At 41.0% G+C, this 27,997-nt stretch overlaps 1 protein-coding gene and 1 long non-coding RNA gene across 11 annotated transcripts in view; one reads left to right on the top strand and one right to left on the bottom strand.

Moving 5' to 3' along the window:
* The first annotated feature begins 4 nt into the window (after positions 1 to 4).
* Positions 5 to 27,997, top strand: LOC132649042 (uncharacterized). 2 transcript variants are annotated; one of them, XR_009587462.1, is made up of 5 exons: positions 5 to 260; positions 14,375 to 14,527; positions 18,510 to 18,594; positions 25,934 to 26,036; positions 26,936 to 27,997. It is a non-coding gene; the product is annotated as an uncharacterized LOC132649042 (long non-coding RNA). The 2 variants fall into 2 exon arrangements; XR_009587463.1 differs by having other exon boundaries at positions 14,375 to 14,581.
* The window catches only part of R3hdm1 (R3H domain containing 1), a 131,361-nt gene continuing 109,437 nt past the window's right edge, over positions 6,074 to 27,997 (bottom strand). For 8 of the 9 annotated variants that reach the window (XM_060371887.1, XM_060371888.1, XM_060371891.1 and 5 more), the window contains 7 exons: positions 25,731 to 25,882; positions 20,757 to 20,860; positions 16,745 to 16,917; positions 12,466 to 12,610; positions 8,555 to 8,637; positions 7,986 to 8,070; positions 6,074 to 7,422 (listed from right to left, as the gene is read on the bottom strand). In XM_060371887.1, coding sequence (XP_060227870.1) covers positions 7,061 to 7,422; positions 7,986 to 8,070; positions 8,555 to 8,637; positions 12,466 to 12,610; positions 16,745 to 16,917; positions 20,757 to 20,860; positions 25,731 to 25,882 — 1,104 coding nt within the window. In that variant the 3' untranslated portion in view covers positions 6,074 to 7,060. The remainder of the gene's footprint in view (positions 7,423 to 7,985; positions 8,071 to 8,554; positions 8,638 to 12,465; positions 12,611 to 16,744; positions 16,918 to 20,756; positions 20,861 to 25,730; positions 25,883 to 27,997) is intronic. The other variant, XM_060371893.1, reaches the window with a different exon arrangement.

Genomic DNA, 27,997 nt, shown 5'->3' with positions numbered 1-27,997 from the left:
GTAGTTCAGTTTTTTTCTTTGTGGAAACGTAAACTATGATTTCGAGGCGCGAAGAAAGAGGGCAGCAGTGAGCACAACAACGCTGTAAGAATAAAGGTCTGACTGGTGGAAGAAATGTTCCTCAAATAAATAAACGTAAGCTTTACAGAGATTTGCCGGAAGCGTTTGGTTATTCAGAGGGGCGTTGTCCCACGCCTTCAATCCCAGCACTCGGGAGGCAGGGACCGGCGAATCCCTGAGAAGCCAGCTTGATCTATGTGGTGAGTTCCAAAGACACGCGGGGTATATAGAGAGACCTCGAGAGAAAAACAAATGCAGGCGGTGGTGGCTTACGCTTTTAGTCCCAAACATCCGTGGGCAGAGGCAGGCGGATCTTTGTAAATTCGAAGCCAGCTGGTCTACAGAGTGTGTCCGGGACAACCAGTGCTACACAGAGAAATCCTGTCTCAAAACAAAACAAAAGAAAGAAAAAGACCAGATAGTGGCACAACAGTTTTTTTGGTGTTTTTTTTTTTTGTTGTTGTTGTTGTTTTGTAGCCCCCCTCACCTGAGGGGAAGTATTGCCAGAATAGCGGCCTCCGGGATATAATGGGCACTGACCAACTGGATCACATTTAAAAACCTCTAGACACTATGCTATTAAAACAGCTTATTTTTAATTCTATGAAGACAATCTTTCTATGCAGCACAGGCTGGCCTCAGACTGGACCATCTGTTTATAATCTTCATTGTTAACTGGACTGTATCTGAATTCACTTAGGAGGTACACCCTTAGCGGTGTCTGTGGGGTGGTTTCCAGGGTTTAATAGAAGAGGGACAGGCCAGCCCGAATGCCGGTGACCCCACCCCTACCGTCTGTGACTCCAGATTGTACAGAAAAGGGGTAGAGTACCATGCCTTTTCCTTCATATCGTTGGTTAAGCTGAGCCAAAGAAATCTTTTCTTTGAAGTTGTTTTCCATCCAGTATTTAGTCACAGCCACAAAGAACCAATCCACCATCCTTCAGCCTCAGTATTTCCAGTGCTGAGATTATAGCCAGTGCTTTATCATGCCCCTACCCATGGCCACTTTTTGAATACTTACTTTCCAGCTACTCTCTCTATGGTAATACAAAAGAGGAAAATAATGGTTTCATTTCCATTGTTATGGGAGAATGTCTTAAAAGATATGGCAATCTGTAGCAGGTTAATATTGAAGTAAATATTTATCCATACTTAATACTTGTAATTACAATACACGGTCTCCATCAAATTTCCCCTCCTGCATCTGACAGTATTTAAGGGATTAAAGAAGTGATATAGATATAAAGATAGTGTTATAGCCAGATGTGGTGGCATACCTGCAATCCCAGCACTCAGGGAGGCAGAGGCAGGCAGATCTCTGTGACTTTGTGGCCAGTCTGGTCTACAAAGCAAGTCCAGGACAGCCAGGGCTACACAGAGGAACCCTGTCTCTAAAAATAAAATAAAAAAACCAAAATAAAACAAAAACTCTCCTTTCCTATAATACTTTCCCTAAAAATAGCTAACGAGTTATAACCCAGTGTTTGTATTTTCAACCAGTCTTACCAATTTAGACATATTGATTACTCCTTATATAGGATCTATTCTCCAGAACTAAAAGTTGATTTTTCACTTCAGTTTTGGGTGGCCTTTATTTTTCTCTCTTCTTTAACCCACTTTCCATTGATAGGTGTAAAATCCAGGGTTTTATGTGTGCTAAGCAAGCACTCTGCTACACCTGCAGCCATGTGGCTTTACTAAAATTCAACCTGCAATTAGGTAGGGTTTTGAGTTTTCGCAATAAAGACATGGTAAATAAATACATGATTTAAACATTCTACAATATACACATATATTGAAACACACATGGGAGCTGAGCACTGTTGGCACACACCTTTAATCCCAGCACTTGGGAGGCAGAGGCAGGTGGTTCTCCCTGAGTTCCAGGCCAGCCTGGTCTACTCAGTGAGATCCAGGACAGCCAAGGCTATACAGAGAAACCCTGTCTTCAAGAACCAAAACACACACACACACACACACACACACACACGGGAACCCATTAATATATATGACTTTATGCTTTTATGTATCAATTAAAAATAGCCTAGGCAGTGGTGGTGCACACCTTTAATCCCAGCACTTGGTAGGCAGAGGCAGTGGATCTCTGTGAGTTTGAGGCCAGCCTGGTCCACAGTACGAATTCCAGGACAGCCAGAGCTACTGTCTCAAATAAATAAATAAATAAATAAATAAATAAATAAATAAATAAAGTCACTTAGGCTCAGGATGTAACTAAGTGGTAGAATACATGCTAGCATGCATGAAGCCCTGGGATCCATCCAGGATCGCCTGCACTGGATAGAGTGGCATACAATTATAATTTCAGCTTTTGGAGAGGTTGAAGCTAGAGGATCACAAGTTCAAGGTTATTCTTGGGTATTTTGTAAGTCTGGAAGCCAACCAGGAATATATGAAAAAGAGTCTGTCTCAAAATAATTAAAGTTCCATGTCTCACTTGAAACCTGTCACTTTTTTGATCCTGTATGCACAGATTTATATATTTTTAAGATAGAACGTGTGTAGCCCTGGATTTCCTGGATGGAACCTGCTCTGCAGACCAGGCTGGCCTTGAACTCACAGAGATCTTCCTGCCTCTGCCTCCCGAGTGCTGGCATTAAAGACATGCGCCATCATGGCTGGCCATAATTAATAATTTATATGAAAATTATGTATAGGAAAATATTGTTTCCTTGAAGAGAGGGAGGTATAAAGAAAGTTGTCTATGTGGAGTCAATTCAGCTTGCCTATAGGATAGTAAGAAAATAATTTGATAGCTATGTAAGGTTTGTGGATGCATATGCAATCAAAATGGAAGAAAAAAACATTTGCACGTTTCTATCTTCATTCAAAAGTCAAAACGTGTCATGTAAACTCCTCTGACTCCGATCTTCTGCTTTGAAGGCAGATACAAAGGAATAATATAAAACAACATTAGTAGCAAGATGTGGGGCAGTAACAATATTTAACCCATAGCTGAAAACAGACAGCCCAGTTTATGAACACCTCCTTCCATGATCAGCGTAACCCTGGACAAATTTCCTAACCTCTTGACAGTTCAGTTGCCTCATGAGTCAACTGGAGCCACAAGGGAACCTGCCCTTTAGCTACATGATCACACAGAGACCCTAGTGTTTAGAAGTACTTGGTAATAAAGTGTTTTACAGGCGTTAGTACTTGTCTCTGAATGCCTGCCCTAATCATATTTAAGAAAACTATGTATGCACTTTTCAGAATTCAAAGCCTTTGTTTTGTTAGGTCAGTTCTAACTTTACTCACTGAACAAATATTTGCTGAGTTATTGGTAAACAAAAGCGACAATTTGTCTCAAGAACAATCCTCCGTGGGTAGCAAAGCATTAAGCAATGAATTGGCCAATTACTCCTGTAATTGCCACCGTAATAAATGCCAAAGGGGACCTTTAATTTACACTAAGTCATTAATTATAGTTTACCACCTTGCTCTTGCATAGGTCTTGAGTTCAATTCTGAGTACCTAAATTAGGTGGCTCGTAACAGCCTGTAATTCCAGCTGCAGAGGATCTCACAACCCCCTCTGGCCTCTGTGGACACCTGCATACTGGGAATGACAGAGGTTTCATCATAAATCATGTGTTCAGATGGTGCTAACTTAAGACACAAATGGCTTTTTAATGAAAATTTCCATATATTTTTAGAATACAGGTGATGAGAACCATAGGAAGGAAAAGCAGAGATTGTCACAGATGCTCAAATACAAGTATGTTATAGAGAATAAACTGGCCTCTATTGTTGTAACATAACACATGGCTAGTTTTCTCTCATCTCTCTGTTCTTTGAGACAGACTCATGATGAATTATGTAACAGAGGACAACCTTTACTCTGTGCCCTCGCCTCCTGGGTGCTGGAACTACAGCTGTGTACGTACCATCTTGACCACATTGTGTGTTTAATTTCTTCAAGCTTCGTTGGAATATAGCTTAGTGATACATCAGGGGATTATGTTTAAGTTACACCTATTTCTTCATGTGTGTATGTATTTATCATAATATGGGGGGCATGCCTGCCATGGTATTCAAATGGAGGCCAGAAGAAGTTTGTTCTTTCCTATGTGGTTTGAGTTGTCAGGCATGGTGGCAGGTGCCTTTAACTGATGAGACATTTTGCCAGTCCAGGCTGGTGTAAACTTTTGACCACCATCATGCCTGTCTCCTGAGTACTGGGATCATAAGCTGGAGCCACGGTGCCTGGCTTCAATTAGTTTGAGGCTCAAGTGAACTGTGTATTCAGGTCAGGGTTTCTACCTGTCCAGCGCTCATCCTCTGCCGAGGGACCCTGTATTTCAGTTTTCCCGAGGATGGCTGCTTTCAGTCTGTGGAGGCTTTGATGATAACATCTCTATCCCTGTCTTTAGAAAGTGTGTGAGAAAACTTTCTTTCTTTTTTTGACCATCGGACTTGACCCAAGCCAGATCAGAAACAATGTCAGGTTTGTGGCCCAGGGTTTCACATAGCCCAGGCTATCTTCAACTTCCCAAAGACAACATTCTAATTCATCTGTTTCCACCTCTCTAATGTTGAGATTTCAAGTGTGTACCATCACACTCGGTTACTGTCGTGGTGGGGATCCAAACTAGGGCTTTCCAAAAGTTGCTTTCCAAGCATTGTGTCAACTGAACTACATCATCAACACAGAGGACTTGTGTGTGTGTGTGTGTGTAAAGTGTGTAGAGGTCAGAGGGCAAGTTGATGGAGTTTCTCCATCTGCCAAATGGAACATGAAAATTGAACTCTTGCCTCAAACTCCCAAGTACTGTGATTATAGGTACACACTACCACAAGTGGCTTAAGGCTTGTGTTAAGCAACTAAATTTGTTAAGCAACAGGAGAACTGAAACTCTACTTAGCTAATACTTTTATCTATTTTAGTGCTTCCTTTCTCCTTTCCCAAAGAACTACTTTGAACACTTTTCTGTTTTTGTACTTTTTTTCAAGACAGGGTTTCTCTGTGTAGCTGTGGCTGTCCTGGACTCACTTTGTAGACCAGGCTGGCCTTGAACTCACAGAGATCTACCTTCCCAGAGTGCTGGGATTACAGTTGTGTGCCACCCCACCTGGTTTAATTTTCTATTTTCTGACTTAGGTTTTTCTACTTTTCCTTATGCCCTTCCCATATTCCTATACCCAGAAAAATCAATCCAAAATGAATTAGCTTAGAAACTGGCCAGAAACATGCACTATGCTGCCTAAACTGATGGGACACGGGCAGTTAAAATGCCTCTGTAGCCAGGCAGTGGTGGTGCACGCCTTTAATCCCAGCACTTGGGAGGCAGAGAGGCAGGCAGATCTCTGAGTCTGAGGCCAACCTGGACTACAGAGTAAGTTTCAGGAGAGCCAGGGCCACAGAGAAAAAAACAAAACTAAACTAAAAACAACAAAACAGCTGCAGTGTTTTCTGCTGGTGAAGACTGATCGGTTGAATGTGAGTGGAGGCCTTAGGTTTTCTTTCAGTGTCATCTCTCAAAGCTTCAAGAATCCCAGTCAGCCATGGGGCTACTGTTGATTAGCTGTATACTGGACCATGAGGACTGCTGAGATGTAGGAGTCAGAGCATTTCGCAAAGACCTTCTGGCTGGCCGTTGCTGCAGTTTTTGGCCCTTTTTGTTGTTGCTCCTGTGGAGACTCCAACTCAACTGTTTTGTGAAGCAGTGTGGAATACGCCGCCTTCACTTACATCAAGGCCACAACGTCTGCTGTTTAAATCTAATGTTTCCTCCATAGTGGGACCAGAAAACAAACTTTCCGTAGCCTGAAGCAGAGTTCAGATGCTATACTGTTGTCAGCTATGATACTAATTATTTTTCTTACTGCTTTTGGCATCATGGGAGAACTACGTTCACAGGACAGCTCTATGGGGTGGGTTCTCTTCTACCTTTACTGCATCTTAAGATTGATGTGCAGCAAGTGCTTTCACCTGATGAGAGCCACCTCACCAGCCCCTAAAGATGCTTCTGATTAAAACCAGACAAAGTGGGTTTACATTTGTAAACATTTATTCTCTTGAACTGAAAAAGGCTTGCATCAGCACATTGTACAGCCTTGCAAAATTACACAGAAATTGAAAATAACGTTCCTTGTTCATAAGTGCAATGAATCTTTGATGTCCAGTAATCCGCTGCAAACAATGAAAACAAAATTTAAACCACTTAAGAAGTTTTCAGCACTCGTCAAATACATTTCCTCAGGAGACAAAATATCCCAAGAGGAGAATGCAGATGAGTGGCATTTAGTTATTGGAAGGACACTTAAAAAAAAAAAAAAAGTGGAATAATTTTCCTGCCTAGGATGATTCCTATTTCTTTTTAACCTAAGTGGTTTGATTAAGAGGCATTGAGAACATAATTTACCTTACACTTAACAGCCATACTACCTAAATGAAGAAGGAAGGACCCTGTCAGGGAGTTCTGGATTTCCTGGAAATTCTTCTGTGTTTAGCAATTAAGTGGAGGAGGAATCGTCTATTTGTGGGTCTCCTTAGCACCCTCAGTACCCCCCAAAGGACAGTTTTGACATGGTTTTGACTTGGCTATTCCACTCCTGCATTCTTTTTCTCCCAAAGTCTGAGCTGGTTCATACTGTGCTGGCTGCAAAAAGAAATACAGGTTGCAACTGGTTATAATCACTTTGAAGAATAATTTGCTGTACAATAGAGCTTTGGATCTGATACAAGAATTCAGAAATATAAAACAAAATAACTATAAAAGTTAGGAGGCATCCAAACAGCATTTCCTTAGAAAAGCTGTCAACTCTGTATCATTTCTGTGTGGATTCCTATAGTCCCTGGGGTAAAATGTATATCTCTCCCCTCCCTTTTCTGGGTCCCTGGACTTTCTTCCAAAAGCTGTAACACCTGGCCACACACCTCAGCAGTCTCTATATTAACATACGCTCCACTTAACAAGCCAATCAGATGGGAGAGGGCAGGGAATTATACAGTAAGGGGTCCAAAGGTAGCGGCTGGTTTACTGAGAACTCGCCCTTTCCAAAATGTGGAAGTCGTAGTGCTTCTTGCTCATTCTCAGCTTAAACTTGTTCACTGACTGGACCTGCTTCTTCAGTGCACTCTGTGCAGCTGAAATGGAGGGGAACGTGGCTAGGACAGTGTATGTAGAGGCCAGGTCACTGGGTTTAGAGCGCTCAGGGTTGACAGTGCTATCCCCACTGCCACAGCAGAGAGGATGACGACGTAGCTGGGGCTGAGACTGGGGGTCCCGGAGCCATCGGATCTTGGCGCCAATTTTAAAGAGTTCCCCAAAGAGCTTCTCAGCTTCCATTCGAGTTATTCCATCTGGTAGTTCAGTGATTTCCAAGACCTTGCCAACAACTAGCATGGAAAAAGTGAGAGAATTAATATATACCTATCACCAGAGAAGTAGGATCAAGTGATACTGCCCCAGACGACACAGGAAACAATGTTCTGACATTATGTAAACTCATAACATCTGTTACTCTTTCAAATCATTCCAATTCAGTACTAAGTGCTAAGCAGCTAATCCTAATCTTTACTCAGAAGGTGTGGCCTAAGCAGTGGCTTCCTCTAGATCAGGTCATCTTGGGCAAACCTTTTCTGATTTCCCAATGTGAAATAAAGATAATAGCAACCACCCTCACCACCCAAGGCTGCTTAGCAGAACTGAGATATAAAGACAAAGCACTGTACCACAGAAAGACAACTGACTGTCTTCCACTGGTGAAAAGGAGCCATTCTCTACCTGCTCCTCGGACACGTCCCTTCCCTGTGGCTCTCGTTACTGCTCCTAAAGCTACCTGCCAGGCCTTCCTATGTCCATGCTCACATAATCTTTAAGACCCTGAAGGTGGAGATAGAATGGAGTCCATTTTGTGGCGTGATGGAATGAGTGTTCAAACCTACATCTATGGACACACCTGCCTCTCCGGCTCCAAGGTCTGTGGATGCAGCTTTCTTAGCTTGTCTCCGTCCACGGCTTCCATGCCTGCTGCCAGACTGACCCTAGAAAACCAGGAATTAGTTGCAAACTAAGTTGTGGTATTCGAAAACATCGCACCTAAACTGTACTTGAGCAGAAATGAAACCAGTCCCAGGCTGGATTCTGCTTTGCAGTACTGGGCCTCTGCTGTTCACCTCTGCCACACTCCCCCTCCTCCAACCCTGACACAGGGTTTCTCTGTGTAGCTCTGGCTCTCCCATACTCACTTTGTAGACCAGGCTAGCCTCAAAATCTCAGAGATCTGCCTGCCTCTGCCCTGAGTGCTGGGATTACAAGAGTGTGCCACTGTGCCAGTGGCTACCCTCAAATCTTCTGGTTATCAAAAGCAAAGCACCACTCAGCTGACTGGCTGCCACCTTGTCCCTTGCTCTGTTCTGCACTGGTGCTAACAAGTATCGGCAGCTGGCCCCAGCGCCTCTGACAGCCTCAGAAAGAGTTTAGGGTGTTTAGCAACAAAGCCTGTGGAGTAGGAACTGCCTGTCATACCTGTTGGTGTGGAATGTGTCCATGCAGAAGAGTAGGAGGGTTGTACTGCAGGGGTTGGCCAAGCAGCGGATACCTGGCATCTCCTGAAAGTCATTAAAAACACTTTTCATGGTTCCCTCTTCTTGGCTGTAATGTACTTACCAGAGTTTGCTAAACTGTTCAGAAAGAAGATAAACATAGAAAACATGTTTGATGGGAAACAAGCATAGGTTAATAGACGTATTTTAAATTTTTATTTGTGTGTTTGTATGTGTGTATATGCAAAGTAAATTATGGTGGGTATTTGGGGGCCAAAGGACAACCTGTGGGAGTTAGTTTACTTCTACCAGGTGGGTCCTGGGGACTGGGCCATTAGAATTGGTGGCAAATTCCATAAACCGCTGAGCTTCGAACTCACAGAAATCTGCTTGCCTTTGCCTCCCTAGTGCTAGGCTTAAAGATGTGAGCCACCACCACCTGGCTTGTTTTTGTTTTTTCTTTTTTCTTTTGTTTTAAATGGAAAAAGCTCCTTAAATTCTTCAAAGGGTCAGTGTAAACTTTTGAAAGGAGAAAACTGTCAATGTGATTGTGAAAGAGGGTTGAGTGGTAGGGACAGAATAAGGGATGAGATGGTGAAACTGCAGTGTAATCTTTGAAACTATGCATTTACTTAATAAATTTTTTTTTCCTTAAATTTTTTTTTCCTTCGGGTTGTGGGGGGGGGCATTTAGTAACTGTGTAGACCAAGCTGGCCTCAAGCTCAAACAATTCCATTTCCTTTGCCTCCTAAGAGTTGGGATTAAAGATATACACCACAATTATTTTTAGTTCTGTATATGTCTCTGTGCACATGAGTGCAAGGGGCTGAAAGAGGGTGTCACTCCTTGGAGCTGGAGTTACAGGTGGTTATGAGCTGCCAAATATGAGTGCTGGGAACCAAAGTGAGGTCTTTAACCAGAGCACTCTCCACTCCTCATCAAGGAGCCACCTCTCTAGCGCCATCATTTACTTAAAAACAAAGTCCATCTAGTTATTTATTATTCACTGAGTGTGTGGGCATGCACTTTTCATAGCAAGTGTGGAGGTCAGAGGACAAGCTGCAGAAGGCAGCTCTTTCCTTCCATCATGTGGGTCCTGCATCAAATTCAGGTTGTCAGGTGTGGCAGCAAGTCAAGCATTCTTATAAATGAGCCATTTTGCCAGCCCTTCAGTTAAGAGTTTTTAAAAAATAATTCTAATTATGTGCATATATGTCTCTGTGTTTGGGTATGTATACAGGAGAGCAGGTGTCGCAGGAGGCCAGAGGTGCTGGATTCCCTTGGAAGTAGAATTATAGGCAGTTGTAAGCTGTTGGATTTAGGTGTTTGGAACCAAACTCAGATATTCTGAAAGAGCAGTCTGTGCTTTTAACCACTGAGCCATCTTTCCATTTACTTTTCAATGTTGTCAATGTATTATTTATTAATAAATAATTTTTAGCTAGTCAGCAGTGGCACATGCCTTTAAACCCACCACTTGGGAGGCAGGGGCAGGCAGATCTCTGAGTGTGAGGCCAACCTGGTCTAGAGAATGAGTTTCAGGACAGCCAGAGGTACACAGAGAAACCCTGTCTTAAAAGACAAAACAAACAAACAATAATTAAAAAACAAAAGCAGGGGCTGGCAGGTCTGGAGAGATGGCTCAGTGATTAAGAGCACTGGCTGCTCTTCCAGAGGACCCAGGTTCAACTCCCAGCACCTACATGGCACCTCAAAACTGTTTGTCACTTCAGTTCCTGAGGATGATACCCTCACAGAGGCATACACTCAGGCAAAACACCAATGCATATTAAATAAAATAAAAACAAAACAAAACAAAAAAGCTGGAGAGATGACTCAGCAGTTAAAAGAGCTGTCTGCTTTTCCAGAAGGTCAAGGTTCAATTCCAAGCACCTACATGGTGGCTCACACCCACCTGTAACTCCAGTTCTAAGGGAATCTGAGTCCCTCTTCTGCTCCTCATAGTCACCACAGACATATGTGGTGTACAAACATACATATAGGCAAACACCTATACACATGAACTAGTGCATAAATTTACAGATGTATTTACAATACACATGTTTACGCCCGTACTCATAATTTCTTAAAAGGTTTTTAAAGGGGTGAAAAATACAAGTCATCTTATGACTTGATATTTTTGGTTTGTATATTTTAAGTCTTTGTTCTATTACGCAAGTGTACTCATTTTTTAAAAAGATTTATTTATGTATATGTATGTGAGTGCTCTATCTGTATGTACACCTGCATGCCAAAAGAGGAAATCAGATCCCAGTATAGATGGTTGACAGTCACCATGTGGTTGCTGGGAATTGAACTCAGTATCTTTGGAAGAGCAGGCAGTGCTCTTAACCTCTGAGTCGTCTCTCCAGCCCAAGTGTGCTCATTTTTATTGTGTGTAATACTTTGAAAAGGTGAGATAAAATTAATATACAATAAAATGGATATTAAAGTGTTGTGTTTGATGAATTCAGATAGTAGTAAGTCCATGACTACAGAAAGAGCAAAGGATATTTACAGTCTTCAAAGTTACCCTCTATTTCCTTACCATTTACCTCATTCCTACAGAACTTTCTGTATGCAAATTTCATTTAAGTAGTATCATATAGTATACCTCCTTATGTGCCTAGATAGTTGTTTAAAACAATGATTAGCTCTAAACATGTAGCTTGCTTTGTTCACTTATTTATGTGTTTCTTTAAAGTGGTTAACAAGAATTCTTTTCCACTTTTTCCTAAATGCCTTTATTCTTTTACATTCTCACCACCAATGTGAAAAAACTTGCCTCTCTGTATTTTCAACTTTTGGTGTTGATAGCCCTTTTGGTCATAGTTATTCTAGTGGGCATAAAATTACAACTCATTCTTGTTTTTATTATAAAATTTCTCTAACAAATGACTATCTTGAGTCAAGGGCTTTATGAAAATCTCTATATTGGCTTTTGAAATACCTGTGTAATCTGTTTTACAAAATCATATTGTAAATGCCTCCTCATTTAATAATTCTTCCCCCCCAACCCCATCCCCGAGATAGGGTTTCTCTGTGTAGCCTTGGCTTTCCTGGACTTGCTTTGTAGACCAGACTAGCCTCTAACTCAAAGAGATCCGCTGGACTTTGCCTCCCAGAGTGCTGGGATTATAGGCATGCTAATAACTCTTACTATGCCGACACCCCTGGTTCTTGTGGGTACCTGCACTCGCAAGCACAAACCCACATACAAACAGACATATACCCCATACATTGTTTAAAACAAACACAATTCAATGTTGTTGTTGCTTTTCAAGACAGGGTTTCTCTGTGTAACAGCCCTGGCTGTCCTGAAACTTGCTTTATAGACCAGGCTAGCCTTGAACTCACAGAGATCTGCCCGCCTCTGCCTCTCTGAGTGCTGGGATTAAAGGTGAGCCCACCACACCCAGCTTTTTCTTCTTCTTTGTTTTTTTTTTTGTTAGAGGTAAATGAAATGATTTCATTTACAGTTTAAAATCATCCACATGCCTATCTGTTTCTCTAAGGAGATTAAGGCACAGTAATAATAGGAATGTTTTTTATTCATAGGGGCACAGTAAACTTTGTATAAATGCTTACTAAATCTATTTCTTAATAAACAAATATAAAACATTGTGCACTGCTACTATGAAGGAATGGATTATAAGTCACTATTAAATTCCTAATCAAGCATTAGCACCAAGTCTGTCAACATGAGTTTGATCCCTGGAACCAACATGATAGAAGGTGAGAACCAATTCCTCAAAGTTGTCCTCTTGATTTCACATATATGCACACATTCATACAAAATAAATAAATGTATGCAGTTACACAGAGAAGAGTGACAGGGGCCATCAGGGTGGGTTACAGTCCGCTGAAGCTATAACCAGTTTCATGAGTACTTACCCTGCCCAGGAACAAAAGGTCTAGCGAACTGGGACATGATGGAAAGTGGCGGTCCGGAGGGACGGATGGTCTTTAGGGTGGACAGCTGAGCTGGTGCTGGTGACTGCACTGGTGAAATGATGGGGCTGCTGAGCTGAGGGCTGGGCTGCAATCACAGCATAGAGGAAATTAGGTCACACTTGGCTGTGGGAAAATTTCCTTTTAGACAAAAAATTTTATTCATTAAATTTTAATTGATATAAAAGTTAAGTCATTATGAATAATGCATATGCATTCATACATCATTAGTACAAAAATGAGAACAAGCTATATTTTTGAAATCTGCTCTATAAATTGGCAATAATTTTGCTTTTGCAAGAATATATACTTATCTCATTTTTTTCTAAATTAAATGTTTACAAAATTTCACTTCAAAATAATTTCATCCTTGGAAAATAGTCACAAATATAATACAAAGGATTCTCAAGTTTCCTAAACAGTGCTAATCTTTTCTTTTCTTTTGGGCAGTCTTACTGTATTGCCTTGGCTGGCCTGAAAGTCAATACATAGACCAGGCTGGTCTCAAACTACCTGTTGGCTTTTTCAACTCTGGGAGTGGTGGTACACATGCCTGGAGACCCAGCCCCCAACACTCTTACAAAAACCACAGGACCATCAAAACTATGACATCAACAGTATAATACTATGACACAAACAGGGTGCACTTTTTTTTTTTCTGTCTCCAAGACACACATCAACAACATACACAAACTTAGGGTGAAGGATGGAACTAAGACAAAAGAAGGTATAACTATTCTAATATCTGACAAAATAGATTTCAAACCATAACTAATAGGGAAAGACTTTCATAGTCATTAAAGGAAAAATCCACCAGAAGATACGGTAATTGTAAACATATATGCAACAAACACAGAGGCATCTGATTTCATAGAAGAGATACTATTAGATACAAACCACAGACTGAGCCCAAGATAGTAACAGTAAGTCACTTAATACCTTTCTCTCACCAATACACAGATTATCCAGACAAAAACTAAATAAAACTCTCGAGTTAAATGATATTATAGATGAAACACATTTACAAAAACTTCCACCCAGACACTAAAACATACTTTCTCTTTAGCAGGCAGTGGAACTTTCTCCAAAACTGGCCACATGTTAGGATATAAAACAAGTCTCAACAAATTTAGGAAAACTGAAATAACATCCAGTGTTTTATCAGACTACAAAGAAATAAAGCTGGGTATCAAAAGCAGTAGAAACTGCAGAAAGTACACAACTCATGAAAACTAAACCCACTAGTGAATGAAGACTGGGTGAAGGGAGGAATCAAAAAGGTAATTAAAGGCTAAAGAGATGGTTCAGTGGTTAAGAGTACCGTCTGCTTTCCCAAAGGACCTGGGTACAATTCCCAGCACCTACATGGCAGCTCACAACTGTCTGCAATGCCAATTCCAAGGGATCTGACACCTTCACACTAATAAACATATAATAAAATTAACAAGGCAATTAAAATATTTCAAGAATTGAATGAAAATGAAAACACAGCATATCAAAATGTACAGGACATAATAAAAGCAGTTCCAAGAAAAAAAATTCATAGCCCTGAGTGCTCATATCAAGAAGCTTGAGAAATCTCATTAAATATGAACCTGAAGGGCTTGGAAAACACATGAACAAATACCATCCCAAAAGGATAATGGGACACTGAAGAGTCAGCTCAGTAGGTAAGAGCACTACTGCTCTAGCATAGGGGTCCTGGTTTGGAATATAGGCAGCAAAAATAATTAAAGAATTTGAGGATATGTATTTGAAAGGGAGTCAAGGGACATGGAAGGAGAATTGGAGGGATGGAAATGATGTGAATTGAAAAAAAAAAAAGGTTAAAAACAAAACAAAAATGATCCAGTCCTGCAGGTCCAAAGCAGCAGAATCTCCACGACACAGGCAACAACAGGATATCCAGGAGTCCCGGTGAGGATCCGGTATGAAAGATTAGCAGAAGCCAGAGGCCTGGAAGCAGACCGATGACTCACTGCAATGAGCATTTACAAGTAAACAAGTATGGACAAAGGGTATATTGCGGGACACTGTCACACACTACAGCCTCCAGAAGGTTTTGTTTATCTCTTTTTTTTGGGGGGGTGGGGGTGGGGGGAGGAGGTTGCCAGGGCAGAGAGTAGACATGACGAGATGGGGAGATGAGTGGGATTGGGGTGCATGATGTGAAATTTACAAAAAATTAATAAAAAGTTAAATAAACAAAATGCCAAAACTGAAGTAGGCTGGAGAAATGCCTCAGCAATTAAGAGCACCAGATGACCTAGATTTGATTTACAGCACCTACATGATGATACACAACCATCTGTAACTCCAGTTTTAGGTGGCTTCCAGGGGCACAGGGCATGCAAGTGCACAGAAATAAATATGCATAAAATAAACAAGTAACTAAAAGATAAAGATTTTTTTTTTAAAAAGGATTTCTCTTTAAAATATCTCATTTATTCCATAAAATATGCTCTTTTTATACATTGATAAAGTAGCCTCCAGGCCTAAAGTATTGACTAAATTTAGGTTAAAAAAAAAAAAAAAAAAAAAAAAAGCAGCAGTTCATCCCAGTGAGGTGACACACGCCTTTAATCTCAGCACTCAGGGAGGCAGAGGCAGGTGGATCTCTGTGAGTTCGAGGCCAGCCTGGTCTACAAAGTGAATCCAGGACAGCCAAAGCTACACAGAGAAACCATGCCTCAAAAATCAAAGCAAAACACAACTTTGTTCTACCTAAGCCTGAGCCGGCCTGCAACCCTCCACGCAGGCCAGGGTGACCTTGGGTTAGACATCTGCCTGCCTTCGGCTGCAGAGAGCTAGGGTTAACGGTGTGGACCACCAGTTGGCTAGGTTCACTTTTTTTCTTTCCTTTTTCTTTCTCGTTTGTGGCAAAAGCACATTGTAGGTGAGCCTGTACTTCACATTAAAAATAATGTTTGTTTGATCCATCTTTACTGATTGCAGTAATTGATGATTACAACTGATCAAAGTTCTATACCTAATCTATCTACTTTAAATGTTCCATTAACATTTTTACCTAATATTTTCAGGTAATATTTTCTGCTGGTAATTTGTACTTGTTTTTTTATTGATAGGGTTTAAACAAACAAATAAACAAGGGAGACCCAATAAGGCCAAACTCACTCAGCAATTAAGGATGACTTTGTACTCCTTGTCTTCCTGCCTCCAACTCCTAAATGCTTTGAGTACAGGCAACTACCGCCATGCCTGGTGTGATGGTTTAAGTAAGAACGTTCCCACAGGCTCACATTTTAATGCTTGATACCTAGTTGGTGGAAGTGTTTGGAAAGGATTGGGGGAGGGGACTTGCAGGAGGAGGTGTGCCACTGGAGATGGGTGTTGAGGTTTCAGAAGTCCACCCATTCCCTGTCTTGCCCCTGTGAACGTATGTCCCAGCACCATGCGTATTACCTTCCACCATGCTCCCTGCTGTGATGAACATGGACTCTAACACTCTAGAACTGCGAGCTTCAATAAACAGTTTATGTTATAAGTCGCCTTGGTCATGATGCATCTTCTAAGAATAGAAAAGTAACAAACACACCTGGGGCTTGATTCTTGCATGTATGTCTATGTGAGGATGTCAGATCCCCTGGGGCTGAAGTTACAGATGGCCATGTGGGTGCTGGGAATTGAACTGGGGTCCTCTGGGAGAACAGCCAGTACTCTTAACCACTGAACCATCTCTCCAGCCCCTGCTTGATTCTTTTTCTTTGCCAAAATATCAATTCTTTTGCTTCAGCTTTCTGAATGCTGTCAATTTAAAGGCATAACTACCAAACCCAGCTTTCTTCTGATATTTTTTAGGTAGATTAATTTTGAATATAAATAAATTGATAAGTAAAAATGTGGTATGGGGGTGTACCTGTGTAATCCCAGTACTTAATAGGCTGAGATAAAAGGATTAAGAGTTTGAGGACAGCTGAGGCTATACAAATAAGACTTTAAAAGTTGGAAAATAATACTTGAATACTGATATAAATGTCTGGATGTAAGAAATATTCAACTGCCCTATTAATCAGAAGGATTTCAAAATCACTGTTAAGTCATGATATGCACAGAAATGTTGTTTCTAAATAACAAACCAAGCCACTTGTCGTGGTTTATACCTTCACTCTCAGGGAGACAGAGGCAGGCAGATCAATGTAATTTCCAGTGAGACCCTGACTCAAAAACAAACAACAAACAGATAAAGAGCAAAATATCTTACCTGAACAATATTCTCTATGTTGCTAAATTCCACACACTTCTGCCCTCTCTGATGGTCACAGTAGTATTTGTTTTGTTTCCACTGTGGCGGTGAGTGTGCACGAGACTGTGGATTATTTGGTAGGTTGAGCTGCATCATCACCATTCCTCCACCAGGGGGCTGCTGTGGCAGGGCTGGAAATCAGGACAATTAGTACACTGAAATCACTGTGTTTTGGGAACTAATCGTTATTTTAGGAAATACACTAGGAAAACAGCATTAACTTCACATTTCTGGATTAGTTTTTCACAACTATGTATGCAGGTCAGATTTGAGCTCTAGTGCAGCCTGATCCATACAAGTGGTGTATGCTTAAAAGTGGTGGTGCTTACCTAGAACCCAGCTCTCAAGACACTGAGGCAGGGTGACTCCTGGGTTAGCCTGGTCTGTGTAGTGAGAACTTACTTCGAACAAACAAAACCCCAAACTTTCAAGAAACAAAAAACAAACAAAAAACTTCAAAAAACTAGAAAAGTCAGGACAAAACAAAAATCAGCAATCCTGTAGACTAAACATGTAAAGGACTTAGTAGAGAACAACCCAACATACATACTTTGTAAATACCCTAATTTTAAAAACAGATGTTTTTCAAATAAAAGCAAATTTTGTGAAAGTATTTTTACCAAAAATAAGGGGAAGGCTGGTCATTATGGTGTAAATTAATTCCATAAGAGGCATACAGATTGCTGTGAGTTCAAGGCCAGCATGGTCTACATGGAGAGTTCTAGGACAGCGGAGAGCTGATCTCAAAAACCCAACCCATCCTATCCAGAAAGTCAAAGAGGATGGACATCAGAAGAAGGGGAAAAGAGGGAACAAGTCAGGAGCCTGACACAGAGTACCTCTGGAAGGCTCTGCCCTGCAGACTATCAAAGCAGATGCTGAGACTTATGGGCAACCTTTGGGCAGAGTGCAGGGAATCTTAGGAAAGAAGTGGGAAACAGTAAGATCTGGAGAGGACAGGAACTCCACACGGAGAGCAACAGAACCAAAAAATCTGAGCACAGGGGTCTTTTCTGAGATTGATACTCCAACCAAGGACCATGCATGGAGATAACCTAAGACCCTTGCACAGATGTAGCCCATGGCATTTCAGTATCCAAGTGGGTTCCATTGTAATAGGAACAGGGACTGTCTCTGACATGAACTGATTGGCCTGCTCTTTGATCACCTCCCCCTGAGGGGGGAACAGCATTACCAGGCCACAGAAGAAGACAATGCAGCCATTTCTGATGAGACCTGATAGACTAGGGTCAGAGGGAAGGGGAGGAGGACCTCCCTATCACTGGACTTGGGGCGGGGCATGCATTCAGAGGGAGGAGGAAGGGAGGGATTGGGACAGGAGGAGGAAGGGAAGCACAGGGGGGATACAAAGTGAATAAAGTGTAATTAATAAAGAATTAAAAAAAAAAACCCAACCCAACCCAACCCAACAACAAAACAAAACAAAAATAAGATGAAACGCTACACTTGTTCATTTGAATTAGCAGAGAAAATATGGCCCAAGAGGGTCAGAAAGCCCAATTTTAGTACTTAGAAAAACTCTACCTCAGAAAATTATTTCACCTCCTTTAGTTTGCTTTCCCACTTGAAAAAGGAGGCTAAGTAGGACTGATAGGCTGACTTTATAAACGCTCATTATTAAGCTGGACATATTGCTCAGTGGGTAAGGAGGGGTGCCTGCCACCAGGCTGGCTGACCTGAATTTGATCTCTCGGACCTATAGAGGAGAAGAGAAGAATTTCTGAAAGCTGTCCTCTGATCTGCACATGTGCAAGCCCAGCAAACACCTTAATAATTGTGCAGTAAAGGTAAGTAAACAAGGGGATCTTCTTATTTCTCCTGTATACATATTATTGCAACAGCATTTACTAATATGTTTATTTTGTGCGTGTATGCATGCACACACGAGTAGATGCATGTGAGTCATGGTGGATGTGAAGAGAGGACAATTTTACAAGAAATTTTTTTTTTTAGCTTTCCACCTTGTTGAGTTAGGGTCTTCAGCTATGCTGTCTCCTCCGAGCTTCATGGTCCTTGACCCTCCCACGGGTTCTATCTGTGCCCTTCATAGAAACACTGGGATTACACATGTGTGTCACTATATCCAGCAATTTTTTATTTTTTATTTTTGTGGGTATATGGCAGGCATGGTGGTGGTTGAGACAGGATCCCATTTTGAAGCCCTGCCTGGCTTCAAATTCACAGAGGTCTGCCTGCCTCTGTTTCCAGGGTACTGTATTAAAAATGTGTACAACCATACTTTGTGTTTAAAAACAAAAACAAACAAAAAACTTAGTGCTCAAGCCTGATCATGCCTGGCTTGTCAGGCCTAGGTGGCTAACACCTATACCCACTGAGTCATATCCTGGGTCCCATTTTTAGTAGTAAGTATGTACTTTAACTTACATCAAGAACATTAAGCCGTTTGAGACAGGATCTGTGCCCTTGTCTTCAGGACCTTAGTTGGCACTGTAGTAATCCTAATGGTGGTTCCAGTTCCCTACATATAGAACCAGCTTGACTGGGCAGGATGTCTCAAAGGTCTCCTCAGCCTCTACTGAAAGTGGCCCAGGCCAGATACAGCCACAGTTAGTCATTTACTGACAATCACTTATTGTTTATCTGTCAACAAATCACTACAGGAAAATATAGTATAATGCTAAAGATCTGTACTTTAAAATCATATAGAAGCAGAGAGCAGCATAAAAGCCTTTCAAAGACCTGGAGAAACATTTGACAGAGAGAGGATCCGGAAGACAGTCATTTTTAGCAAAAGAAAAAAACAGTAAAACAAGTACTTCTGATCTAAAAAGTTTAGTACTCAGCACTCACGAGGTCAAGATAGGAGAATAGCCTTGAATTTGTGTCCAGCCTTATGTAGAGTGAGTTGTAGGGTAATTTGGCTACAGAGAGAGACTCATTCTCAAATGGGGGTAAAAAGAAAAGAAAAATGCAGTTGTAATAAGAAATAAAGTTCTCCATAATTTAGCACACATGTGTAACTGGGAGGTTTGCTAGCAAGGGAGGAAAAAAAAAGACCATTTTGAGTTGTCTTTTTTTTTTTTTTGCTTGTTTTTTTGTTTAAGATTTATTTTTATACTGTGTGTGTGTATGTATGTGTTGTATGTATGTGCACCACATATATACAGGACAACAGAAGAGAACAGATCCCTTAGAACTGGAGTTATATCCAAGTTCTGTGGGTGCTAGAAACAGGATCAGGGTCCTCTGGAAGAAGAGACAGTGCTCTTAACTGGTGAGGTGTTTTTTTTTTTTTTTTTAATGAGTTTTTTTTTTTTTTATTCAAAGAATGACATGAAGATATTTCTGTTTCAGGAAAATAACTATGTAATAATTTTTTGTTGTTGTTGGGGAATAGATGAAAATAAGGAAATAAACAAAATAACTTAAGAGATTATTGCAAATACATGAAAAGAAGATGAAAATCAGCACAGTGGGAAGGAAAGAAGCCTGTGGTGTAAGGAAACAGTACTGTGAGGATGAAGGGAGCCATGGCACGGGAAAGTCATGATTCTAAGACCTTTGCACTGATCACCAGACAGAGGCTGTGGCAGAAATGTAAAAGGGGAGGAAACTGTCAAGTCCGACCTGCCTTTGGAATTGTGGGCACAGACATGCAGTAGACAATTGTGATTTTATCTCAGCAGGAGCAAGATGTGCCACGTGTCAGCAAAAGGCAGTGGCTGAGGCTTTTAGCTGATTTGATTACCCAGAAAGACCTAGAGAATAATCAATCAAGGGGACTCAGGAAAGGATCCCCAAGATTACTAACCCCATAGAGGGGGGAGAATGGAGGCAGGAGTGGGGCATTCATGCCAACCTGACTCAGCACAGTACACGAGGCAGCAGAGTACACTAGAGCAGAGCAGCTAACACTCTGGCAGTGGAGAGGGGTCACCTATCTGCAGACGAACGAGCCGTGACCTTTGCATCAGCCATTTAGGCATACCTGCACATTGGTGGCCTTGGAGTTGTTGAGAACTGCATGGTGACGTGGTTCGAGGAAACTGTACTTGTTCTGACCCTGGATGTTGTAAGTAACCGACTGCAGAGCTACAGGGTAAAAAAAACCAAACACAGAAAACAGCACAATGAGATGCAAACCAAAGAGTCCTTGAAATAAACATTCTTCCAACTTATTTAAATGGATATATTTTTCAAATTGGCTGGCAGGAGTCAGACCTAATTTAACTCTTCTCTGAATTGTGATCACTCAGTAAAAAACCACTTTATGTTCATAGCACTGACCGAGACACTGAAAACCAATTTCCTAATCTCATCACTGACAATTTTACAAATTATTCTAACATTTCTTTTGTAGTGTTCAAATAATGCTTTAAAAAAGAAGCCACTAATTTATAAAATAAAAATCAGTGTATTTGGTACTCATGGAAATATAACAAAATAAAAAGCAGATTTGAAGTAGAGTGGGGAGAGGTATATGGGAAGGTTTGGAGGGAGAAAAGAAGAGATGTAGTTAAATGATAATCTCAACATAAATGGGTAATTTGACAATAGTTAAAGACTCCAAAAAACCGTTATTTCTTGAAAAACATAGCAAGCCAGGTGGCAGTAACACACACCTTTAAGCCCAGTACTTGGGAGTAAGCGGCAGGCAGGCAGGCAGGCGGGTCTGAGTTTGAAGCCAGCCTGATCTACAGAGTGAGATCTAGGATAGCCAGGGCTACACAGAGAAAACCTGTCTTGAAAACACATGCGTGTCTGCGGGTGGGCTCATTCACTCTTGCATGCACGAACGAACACACACACACACACACAATTCTGATGTATTCTAACAAAATAGGCAATTAGCTAAAAAAAACTAAGTTGCTGAAATATTTTTTAATAGCATTTAGACTCAAACTAATATGGGTTTATATTCGAAGTTTTCTTTTTTTAGCAAATTCTTTCAGGCTAATGATATGAAGTTATAGAATAATAATAAACTCATAAATAATCAGGGATCTAAATTTATAATATTAGCCTCTCTTTAGTCATCTCCCTATTGAGAACTTTCAATAAGTATCATTTAATAACCTAAACAATTTTTAAGGGTTTATTTATTTGTGTGTTTTATGTATATGGGTACTTTTGTTCCTGTGTACATCTGCACACCAGACAGCATCAGACAGTTGTGAGCTGCCATGTAGGTGCTAGGAATTGAACTCAGGAGCTTCAGAAGAACAATTAAGTGCTCTTAACCACTGAGCCATCTTTCCAGCCCCTAACCTAAACAATTTATTGGAACTGTCTCATATAAGTTCACTAGTTTGAACTTAACTACCCAGTGAATTAGGAACTACAAAGATACACGTCAGAAGACACAACAGATATTATTGGTCAAATCTAGGAGACAGGAAGGAACTCTTAAGACACAGATAGAACTTACAAAGTATTTATGAATAATACTTTTATTACTGAGGCATAATAATAATAATAAAATAATAATAAAAGGTATGACATGGCATAATGGCTATATGCACCTAAAAGTCTTTAGGGATAAATATACTGACTGTTCATGAAGAAAATAACGTGACACCTGGATCTAGAGGAGGATGAACTGGAGAGCTGGTTCAGTGCCACAAAGCACTTGTTGCTTTTGCAGAGAAACTGATTCCCAGCATGGTGGCTCAAATGTCTGCCACTGCAGTCCTCGAGGGTCCAATGTCTTCTTCTCAACTCCAAGGTGACAGGCATGTGGTGCCCAAGCATATACTCAGGCAAACATGCACACACATAAAATAACAAAAGAATCAGTCTAAAGGAAACAGTAAAGCTCTCCAGGAGGGGGCAGAAGCAGAGGTTTAGCTAGAAATACAATAGTCACTGTAAGTGTTACATGTGAACACACGGAGATTCTGTATGTGTGTGTTTACATTTACATGTTTAAAAGTGCCCAAATATAGGGGACGATAACAGTGTGTAGCATTTTCAAAGCTGTGTGTTCAATTCCTGGCAACACACACACAGATTTACGTACAGTTCAGGCTCCTGATTCATTCATAGTAACAATTAGCTTTACGGCCTAAGCAGTAGTAAGCCAGCAGCTCATCAGACGGAGAGAGATGGGGTTACATGAGAGTTCATGAAGCGGCTCAGGGGAACAGAATGCGTCCTGTGTGCACTCCCTCCCTCTCTCACAACTTACTTTGCTGTTATGCCCAGAACGTATTCTACAAGTGATTGACCTATAGAAATAATATAGAAAAAGCAACTGTCTAGAGAAGTTTTCAGTTTCCCTTGGCCCACAGAGAGAGCCCCTCACCTGCTTGTTCACATGCTCATGGCCTACTCATCACGAGGCCCCTGACCTCCCCATGTAACAAATAAACAAAAAGTTATATCTATTAAAGAAGAAATGAGATGTTCTGAAAAGAGTAATTTATCAGTGAAAAGAACATTTTTCTTTTATTCATACAATTAATTGTAATCTTTATACACTTACTCTGTTATTGCTACAAAAATCACACTGCAACTGCCACTGCAGCTATGTTAGAGTACATTATTTTTCTCATAAAAATATTTGTGGCAAAAAAATTTAACATAGAACCTACCTTAACACTTAACTTACTTTCTTTTCCCTCATTTACTCACTTATCTATCGATATTTGCATCCATCCATCCATCTATCTATCTGTCAACTACCTGCCTGCCTATGTATATTTGCAATTACTTACCTACCCCCGTGCCCACCGACTGACCTACCCATCCACCTACTTGCCCGCCCATCATCCATCTACTCGCTCATCCATCCATTCATCCATCTACGTTGAAGACAGGCTCTCCCGCTGTAGCCCAGGCTGGCCTATTATTCAGAGCTCTACCCACCTCTGCTTCCCCAGTGCTGAGATCAAAGGTGTGAAGCCACATGACTGGCATCTTCAGGATCTCACTATGCAGCCCTGGCTGGCCTGAAACTTACAGAAATCTGTCCGACTCTGCCTCCCGCCTCTTAAGTGCCTGGATAAAAGGGTCTTATCTACACATTTATTATTATTGTTTTTTTCTTCAGTGCTGATCGCAAACCCAGGGCCCTGCATATGCTTGGCATATGACTTGCCACTGAGTGTTATCCCTAACAACTTAACATTTTTAAAAGATTTATTTACTCTTTAATGTGTATTAAGTGTTTGTCTGAATGTGTGCATATGCACTATGTGTGTGTCTGAAGTGTGCACTATGTGTGAGCTCAGAAGAGGGCTTCAGATTCTCCAGAACTGGAGTTATAGATAGTTGTGAACAACCTTACGGGTGCTGAAAACCCACTCCAGGTCCTCCACAAGAGCGACTGAGCCAGCTCTCCAGCCCCAACTCTAACATTATAAAGTTTATAATACGGTACAGTGTTGCTCAGATCTCAAGACTATATTATATTCACCTGGCACATCTGAGAATTTATGCCTCACTTACTTTTTATTCCTTTTTAGGGTAAGTGTTCAGGAACTCACTTTCTAGTAACAACAAAGGTATAACTGCACCAAACACTATAAACCAGATCAACAGACTTTATCACCAACAATTACATTAAGGAAGTTTGAGGAAAAACAAATAGAAAACAAAACTGGAAGCTTAGGAGTTATAAATAGAGTTCAAGAAAGGCAGAAGGAGTAGGGCCAAAGGGCACACTTGGGGGTTACTAGAATACAGAAAGGAGGTACAGAAGACTGTGCAGAAGGCAAAGGGAAAAGGCTTAAAATTGGCTTTATCATTTTTTCATAAAGACTCTGTAATACAAAGCATTTTCAAAGAATTCTAAAATAAAGGTTTCTATGTACATTAGGCTGTCCTTGAGATTACAGATTAGAGAAGATTATATTATGTTTTTGAGTTTTAAGTTACGAATGGGAAAATGAAGGGTAAAGTGGCAAAAAAATCCCTTAAAACCAGTGAATTGAACAATACTTCTACGGACAAACATATTAGTAGCAGTCAGTCAGAAAGGGTTCAGAAATGTCCCAAAAGGTGGGAGAAGCCCAACAAAGGTACCCCAGCAGCTGTAACAGGAAGTACATTAGGAAATAATATGCCATTCCAGGCCTTTAATCCCAGTACTTGGGAGGCAAAGGCAAACGGATCTCGGATTTTGAAGCAAGTCTGATAGCGAGTTCCAGGCCAGCCAGGACTACATAGTGAGACCCTTAATTATTTTTTAAAGGCTTATTTTATTTGTATGTATGCCAGCTGGAGTTACAAGCAATTGTTAGCTGTAAGAAGTAGATGCTGAGGACCAAACTCAGGTCCTCTAGAAGAGCTGAGATGTTTTTCCAGCTCTTATTCTTACTGTTTTTAATTATGTGTAGGTATGGGTATTTGCATGTGGGTAAGTACAACATGAGTCCAAGTGTCCGTGGCGTCAGAGGCATCGGTTCCCCTGAAGCTGGAGTCACAGAATGTTGCGAGCCTCAAGTACTCTTTAATTGCTAAGCCATCTCTCCATGCTGCATTTTTACACTGCATTTTCAAAGATTTTAAATTCACATAAATTTCTATTTCTAATTTCTTTATCTCAAAGGTGCTGGGATGATTAGCTTATACAAGTGTTTAAAGATTAGTAGCAAAGGGGCTTGAGAATGGCTCAGCAGTTCGGAGCACAGCTGCTCTTGTGGAAGACCCACGTTCAGTTCCTAGCACTCATGCAGTGGTTCACAACATCTGTAACTTCAATTCTAGGGGATCCAAGGCCCTCTTCTGGCCTCCCTGAGCACTGCACACATGTGGTATACTTACAAACATGCAGAAAAACACATAAAGTAAAAAAAAAAAAAAAAATCTTCAAAATACTGACTAGCATACCTTTTTGCTTTATAAGAGAACATGGTTTCTGTGATTTAGTTAAACGTTGTCCTTCGGTAACTCTTGGTGCTGTAGCGCACCGTGTTCCCAGAACAGCGGGAAGCCAGGAGTAGGTGTGAGTCACACTCACCTTCCGTTGCTCTGCTGGCCCGGTGCAACCACACTGTAGTAGACCGGCATCCCTGTTGTGGGCAGAGATCCTTGATTAGACTGATGAGGGAACACCACAGGCTGCTGGTAAGTCTGATGGGCGATTCCTTGAGAACCTTGAGGCAGTGAAACCTAAAATTGCAAAGACAGTTTAAACAGAAACAGATTTTTCCGACCCTGCAGGCGTTCACATCGGGACCTGTAAACTGGCGAGGCGTTAGCACTCGCACCTTCACAGTGCTCCACGCGCCTCGCTGCTGCTGCTTTTGACTGACTCTGAGGAATCGTAAGTAGAATAAGTGCATTCAATTTTGAAAAACATGATTTATCCATTAAGGTTATTTTAAAAAGAAGTGCAGGCCTCTTCAAGGTTCAAACAGTCTCAAAACAATTTCTCAGCCTCTACCGATTAACATAAACATAGCAAAGGCTTGGCTGAAACATTTCACAAAAACCCAGACACAAAGGCTTCACTTTATATATTACTACATCTGAACAAAAGGATGATCATGTGACAAGGAAGAGACATCTAATTCACCTCGGGCAAAGGTGACTAGGGCTCAGGGAAAATGTCAGCAAAAGCTGTGGTGCCTCAGCTGTCCAAAAGAGGCACCATCTCCTCACTGTACTAGCTATGAAACACGGGGCAAATGACGTAACTGCTCTCAGGTCCCTCAGTTCCATGTCAGAAAAGCTGGACAGGTGTCTCCAGCAGCGGCAGGGAGAGACTGACCTGATTTGAGACAGAACATCTAAAGGAGTTAGCACAGCAAGCATCTGGAAAGTTAATTTTCAAACGAGAAACTGAATGGTCTTGCTAGATCTGAACACTCTAGTGCAGTTCTCTGGTTTCTAAATCAGGAACCACACAGGCATCATGAGGTTTCCTGGTTTATAAATGTACCATAACATTAGAGTGGGCTATAATGTTTTTCTTAAATAAACGTAACATATAAACCTATGATGGTGATGATGGGACCAGCGACAGTGATAGTGAACACTACTGAGCACTTACTGGCAGGTTTCAAATGCTTTGTCTGTTATCTCATAGAACATCCCAACAACCCAGAAAACTACTTCATAAATTCTTGGGAATTTTGGGTTGCTTTTGAATTTTTTGTTGCTACTTAGGTCTTATTTGAGACAGGGTCTTGTATTTTAACTGGTCTTAAATTTGCTTTGCAGACCAGGCTGGCCTGAACGTGCTGAAATCCTTCTGCCTCTACCTCTAAAGGACTGGACTATAGGGGTGTGCAACTCTGACTGCAACATCCCTGTCTCTTAGATAAGCTGACTGGAATGAAGTAACTTCTCTAAAGGTGTCCTGCACACTAACCTCGTCAGTACTACACAGTGAAACCCAGCTTTAAAAAAGTTAATTAACTCTAAGTCTTATTTATCTAACGTATTTCTGAAAAGCAACTTGCAACCAGTCATCTCAAAATACAAAGTAATCTCTTAATTACTTTCCCTCTGGTGCATTTATTCCAAATTTAAAACAAAACAAAGCAAAATAATGGGTCTGGTTTATCCATTTTGTAAAATATAACACAATTCAGTCTTTTTGTTTACTGAGCAGGTATATACCTTTCTGAGATTGTTTCCAATTGTGTAGGTTAAAGTGAAAAATGACAAAGCTTTATCTAGCGGACTGAACAATTAACTAAGTTTCTGTGTCTGTGAAAGAATCAGGCCTGACCCCCAACTCCAAAAGCCACCAGTCCCAGGAACTAGGCCATAGGTCACCAATTCCAAGAAGAAGACAATGGAGTCCCTTACCCAAGGAACAGCCTGGAGAAAACCCAGTAATATTTAACCATCATCTCTAGCAACGGCTATCAGTGAATACCTGGAATTTGCCCAGGTGCTCTTTACAATAGAATGAGTAAAACAATTATGGTTTGGCTTTTCCCTCTGGGCAAACAGTTTCCTCCCGGAACCCAATATTTGCTAAATACCAATCAATTCGACAACTGCCTAGCTGGAATTTCCCAAACTTTGCTGTAACCCTAAATATAATCCCCCTCCCCCTGAGCTCAGGCTCAACACTCAACCACTGTGTGGTGAGGGTGCAGACCCAAATCCGAGCTTGTAATAAAAAGACCCTAGTGCGTTTGCATCAGAATCAGCTCCTTGGTAGTCTTTGGGTTCCACAAGACTTGGGCATTACATTTGTACACACTTTGTATGTGTACATGTATGTACTTGTACATTGAAGACAGAGGCTGACACTGGGTGTAGCCTAAT

Source organism: Meriones unguiculatus, chromosome 18 (genome assembly GCF_030254825.1).
Source record: "Meriones unguiculatus strain TT.TT164.6M chromosome 18, Bangor_MerUng_6.1, whole genome shotgun sequence".
Classification (NCBI taxonomy): Eukaryota; Metazoa; Chordata; class Mammalia; order Rodentia; family Muridae; genus Meriones; species Meriones unguiculatus.
Note: the sequence above shows the minus strand (reverse complement) of the source record. Positions and strands in the feature narration are given on the sequence as shown.